The 5,862-nt window shown below is 45.1% G+C and overlaps 1 protein-coding gene across 1 annotated transcript in view; it reads right to left on the bottom strand.

Annotated features, from left to right (window-relative positions):
* Window positions 1–1,911: 1,911 nt before the first annotated feature.
* The window catches only part of LOC128701011 (DNA-binding protein D-ETS-6), a 10,078-nt gene continuing 6,127 nt past the window's right edge, over window positions 1,912–5,862 (bottom strand). The window contains exons 2-3 of the mRNA XM_053794566.2: window positions 5,822–5,862; window positions 1,912–3,800 (exon numbers count right to left, since the gene is read on the bottom strand). The exon at window positions 5,822–5,862 is cut by the window's right edge and continues 64 nt beyond it. Of these exons, the coding sequence (XP_053650541.1) occupies window positions 3,169–3,800; window positions 5,822–5,862 (673 nt within the window). The 3' untranslated portion in view covers window positions 1,912–3,168. The remainder of the gene's footprint in view (window positions 3,801–5,821) is intronic.

The following is a 5,862-nucleotide window of genomic DNA, read 5'->3' as shown; positions in this document are numbered from 1 at the left end:
AAGTCTCTGGGATAATCTAACAGTATCTGAGATAATCTAACAGACTCTGGGATAATCTAACAGACTCTGGGATAATCTAACGGACTCTGGGATAATCTAACAATCTCTGGGATAATCTAACAGACTCTGGGATAACCTAACAGACTCTGGAATAATCTAACAATCTCTGGGATAATCTAACAGACTCTGGAATAATCTAACAAACTCTGGGATAATCTAACAATCTCTGGGATAATCTAACAGACTCTGGGATAATCTAACAGACTCTGGGATAATCTAAGTCTCAGAGATAATCTAACAGTATCTGGGATAATCTAACAGACTCTGGGATAATCTAACAGTCTCTGTGATAATCTATCAGTCTCTGGGATAATCTAACGCACTCTGGGATAATCTAACAGACGCTGGGATAATCTAACAGACTCTGGGATAATCTAACAGCCTCTGGGATAATCTAACAGACTCTGGGATCAACTAACAGTCTGTGGGATAATCTAACAGTCTCTGGGATAATCTAACCGTCTCTGCGATAATTTCACAGACTCTGGGATAATCTAACAGTCTCTGGGATAATCTAACAGACTCTGGAATAATCTAACAGTCTCTGGGATAATCTAACAGACTATGGGATAACCTACCAGACTCTAGGATAATTTAACAGACTCTGGGATAATCTAACAGACTCTGGGATAATCTAACAGACTCTGGGATCAACTAACAGTCTGTGGGATAATCTAACAGTCTCTTGGATAATCTACCAGTCTCTGGCATAATTTAACAGACTCTGGGATAATCTAACAGTCTCTGGGATAATCTAACAGACTCTGGAATAATCTAACAGTCTCTGGGATAATCTAACAGACTCTGGGATAATCTAGCCATCTCTTGGATAATCTAACAGACTCTGGGATAATCTAACAAACTCTGGGATAATCTAACAGACTCTGGGATCAACTAACACTCTCTGGGATAGTCTAACAGTCTCTGGGATAATCTAACAGTCTCTGGGATAATCTGACAGTCTCTGGGATAATTTAACAGACTGTGGGATAATCTAACAGTCTCTTTGATAATCTAACAGACTCTGGGATAATCTAACAGACTACGGGATAATCTAACAGTCTCCTGGATAATCTAACAGACTATGGGATAATCTAACAGTCTCTGGTATAATCTAACAGACTATGGGATAATCTAACAGTCTCTGGGATAATCTAACAAACTATGGGATAATCTAACAGACTCTGGGATAATCTAACAGACTATGGGATAACCTACCCGACTCTAGGATGATCTAACAGGGAGAAAGGCGACCTCATAGCTCTGAGAATTCCTCACACTGGGGATTTCCTCTTGGCTGGCCTCTAATTCCTTCCCCTGACATGTTTTGACCCGCCTAAGCCATTCACACAGGTGATGCACTTTCGCCTTGCAACACAGTGGTGATTGCAACACACCGAACTGAGTAAAATTGCAGAGTGGAGAGGCTTGCAACATCAAACGCAGCAGGGATTCCCAGCAATAAGGGAGCTGCCCCAACTATGTAGATCTGAGTTCCAGATAAAGAGCATCTAGATAGCATCATCAACAAGCAGGTGGTTAGGTACTCTCCATGGGTATTCCCACTGATTAATACTTAATGAATCCCAGGGAGGAAGTAGGAACAGGTACCAACACCAGCATGAACTAACCATATTACCCACATAGACCCAGGAACCCTAAGCATATGGAGTTACCTAGGGCATCTAGGGCACCTTAAGCACCAGGGCACAAGACCCATAAGGGCAACTAGGGATCCGACTGCAGATATATATATATATATATATATATATATATATATATATATATATATATATATATATATATATATATATATATTTGTTATTAAAACCAATAAATTATTTATTTTCAAAAATTTTATTGTATAAATTCGCTGACAATATAAAAAAGTTTTTAAATATATATATATATATAAATCTTACTCATATAAATCTTAGGCATAATAATAATTAAAAAAAAATAATTACGTAGTATCACAGATTTATATACATACGAGGAGTTTGTACAAAATGGGGGGTGGGGAGAGGGGGAGGAGGCCCCCCTGCCCCCCACCCGAGACCCTGGGAAGATCACAGTGGGTAATACACTTGTTAAAGGGAGGGAGGGGGAGTGGGGGGGTGCGGGGAGGGAGGGGGAAGTGGGGGTACCTGAGCCTTAGACCTGATTAATCCATTTATTTCGGGGGGGTGTACCCCAGGATGGGGCACTTATAATAGGGTGTTTGGGGTACCTAGGGTACCCAAAACACCCTATTAGAAGTACCCTTCCTGGTACCCCAGGTACCCTCCTTGGTACCTCAGGCACTCTCCCTGGTACCAACACATGGAGGATACCTAGGGTCTCCTGTGGTACAAGGGAGGGTGCCTGGAGTGCCACGGAGGATACCTGGAGTACCAGGGAAGGTACATGCGGTGCAAAGAATGTAGCTGGGGTATTAGGGAGGGTACCTGTTGTACCAGGAAGGGTATTTGGGGTATCAGGGAGGGTACCTGTTGCACCAGGAAGGGTACCTGGGGTATCAGGGAGGGTACCTGTTGCACCAGGAAGGGTACCTGGGGGTCACAGTTAAGGCTTAGGTATCTTTTGGTAGTTTGACGGTATCACAGGAGTGCTAAGACCAGCCTCAGGTACCTGGTACCTTGTACTTGCTGTACCTGGTACTTGTGGTTCCTGGTACCTGATACTTGTGGTACTTGCTGTACCTGGTACCTAGTACCTGTTACCTGGTATTTCTTCCCAGTGGGTATAATACATGAGGGGTACCAACACCCCAGTCACCTGAGATCACTTCCTCTTACAGCTTTAGGCCTAGGCACTAGTGCCAGTCTCATAGGCTAGGCACTAGTGCCAGTCTTATAGGCCTAGGCGTTAGTACAGTCTCATAGGCCTAGGCACTGGTGCAGTCTCACAGGCCTAGGCACTATAGCCAGTCTTATAGGCTTAGGCACTAGTGCCAGTCTTATAGGCTTAGGCACTAGTGCCAGTCTTATAGGCATAGGTACTATTGTCATCAATAGGCATAGGCACTAGTGGCAGTATTCGAGGTACTTAATGTTCATAGACCTAAGCATTATACAAGGCACTGAAATGACACAGACTAGGCCTAGCCTACATAGGCCCTGTGGTAGGCTGCCAGTAGTCTTGAGGCGAGGAAACAGAAGTGCCACTCAAAGCGGCACTGAGAAAAGCTATATCTGGCACTGGCCTGGCCTGGCCATCACTCTGCTGCACCTGCTGTAACTGCTCCAGCGCCCGGAAGTCGAAGCGGTACGCATACCGCTTCCCATGTACCTTTGTCATCAAGTTACGATCGTAGTAGTATCGTAAGGCGCGGGAGAGCTTATCGTAATTCATGTTTGGTTTCGATTTGCGATCTCCCCATCGTCTGGCCACCTCGTCCGGGTCCAGGATCTTGAATTCCCCTGAAGTTCCTTCCCAGGTGATGACGCCTGAGTTGCTAGGGTCAGAGAGCAGTTCCAGCAGGAACTGCCATAGCTGGACCTGTCCAGACCCCTGAACTGCTAACCTGGTACACAGTGGCCCTAATATCTCATAGGGGTTCCCTTCTATGACATCTTCCTGGGGGTCCGTGAGGTCCGTGGGGTCCTGGAACTCGTCCTTGGGAAGTCCCCTGCCGAAGTTACCTAGCAATATGTCCAAGTGCTGGGCCAGGACACGACCAGTCTTGTTGCCAACCTTCCGTTGCAACTCTCGTCTGGTCAGACTGCATAACTCACCACCTGCAACAATCATTACCATTATTTGTTGTATTGGTGGTAGTAGTAACAGTAGAAGTGGTACTAGTAGTAGTAGTAGTAGTAGCAGCAGCAGTAGTAGTAGTAGTAGTAACAGTAATAAGAGTAGTAGTAGTAGTAATAATAACAGTAGTGATAGTAACAATAATAACAGTAGTAGTAGTAGTAGTAATAGTGGTAGTAGTAGTAGTAGCAACAGTAGTAGTAGTAGTAATAACAGTAGTAGTAGTAGTAATAATAATAACAGTAGTAGCAGTAGTAGTAACAACAGTAGTAGTAGTAACAATAATAACAGTAGTAGTAGTAATAGTGGTAGTAGTAGTAGTAGCAACAGTAGTAGTAGCAACAGTAGTAGTAGCAACAGTAGTAGCAGTAGAAGCAGTAATAGTAGCAGCAGTAGTAGTAATAGTAGTACTAGTAACAGTAGTAACAACAGTAGCAGCAGCAGCAGCAGTAGTAGTAGTAGTAGTAGTAGTAGTAGTAGTAGTAGTAGTAGTAGTAGTAGTAGTAGTAGTAGTAGCAGTAGTAGTAGTAGTAGTAGTAGTAGTAGTAGTAATAGTAGCAGTGGAAGTATTAGTAGTCGATAGGCCTGAAAATGGAGGAGATAAAAAAGAAGAATAGACAAATCTATAAGTCAAGGCTATCTGCAGGGTATTCCGGGGGTCAACGCCCCCGTGACCTGAACCACGACCAGGCCTACAACCTTACAACACAAGGCTAGAGAGCTAGGCTACCCTACAACACTAGGCTAGAAGGCTAGGCTACACTATAACACTAGGCTAGAAGGCTAGGCTACCCTACAACACAAGTCTAGAAGGCTAGGCTACCCTACAACACAAGTCTAGAAGGCTAGGCTACCCTACAACACAAGTCTAGAAGGCTAGGCTACCCTACAACACAAGTCTAGAAGGCTAGGCTACCCTACAACACAAGCCTAGAAGGCTAGGCTACCCTACAACATAAGCCTAGAAGGCTAGGCTACCCTACAACACAAGTCTAGAAGGCTAGGCTACCCTACAACACAAGGCTAGAAGGCTAGGCTACAATACAACACAAGTCTAGAAGGCTAGGCTACAATACAACACAAGTCTAGAAGGCTAGGCTACCCTACAACACAAGTCTAGAAGGCTAGGCTACCCTGAAACACAAGCCTAGAAGGCTAGGCTACCTTACAACACAAGTCTAGAAGGCTAGGCTACACTACAACACAACGCTAGAAGGCTAGGCTACATTACAACACAAGGCTAGAAGGCTAGGTTACACTACAACACAAGCCTAGAAGGCCAGGCTACCCTACAACACAAGCCTAGAAGGCTAAGGTACACTACAACACAATGCTAGAAGGCTAGGCTACACTACAACACAATGCTAGAACGCTAGGCTACCCTACAACACAGGCCTGGAAGGCTAGGCTACACTGCAATGCAACGCTAGAAGGCTAGGCTACACTACAACACAACGCTAGAAGGCTAGACTACACTACAACACACGTCTAGAAGGCTAGGCTACCCTATAACAAAAGCCTAGAAAGCTAGGCTACCCTACAACACAAGTCTAGAAGGCTAGGCTACCCTACAACACAAGTCTAGAAGAAGGCTGGTAACCCTACAAGGCTGGACAACACAGAAGGCAGAGGCAGGGCTCAATGCAACACAAGTCTAGAGGCTGGGCTGCCCTACAACACAAGTCTAGATGGCTAGGCTCCCTACAACACAAGTCTAGAAGGCTGGACTGATACAACAGATCTAGACCAAGTCTGAAGGCTAGCTCCCTACAACACTAAGGCTAGAGGCTGGCTGGCTACTGCAACACAAGGCTGAAGGCTGAGCTGCATACTAACTACACAAGTCTAGAGGCTGGGGAACTGCCCTAGGCAACAACAAGCTGGAGGCTAGGCTGCCCTAGGCCTAACACAAGTCTAGAAGGCTAGACTGCAACTACAGCAATCAAGTCTAGAAGGCTAGGCTACCCTACAAGACAAGGCTACAAGAGGCTACTAGACTCACCTGTGGTTGGTAGCAGGGATGGGCTAAGGGTAGGAGGTAGG

The sequence above is a fragment of the Cherax quadricarinatus genome, unplaced genomic scaffold (assembly GCF_038502225.1).
Source record: "Cherax quadricarinatus isolate ZL_2023a unplaced genomic scaffold, ASM3850222v1 Contig220, whole genome shotgun sequence".
NCBI classification, from domain to species: Eukaryota; Metazoa; Arthropoda; class Malacostraca; order Decapoda; family Parastacidae; genus Cherax; species Cherax quadricarinatus.
This window is presented reverse-complemented; position numbering and strand designations above follow the sequence as displayed.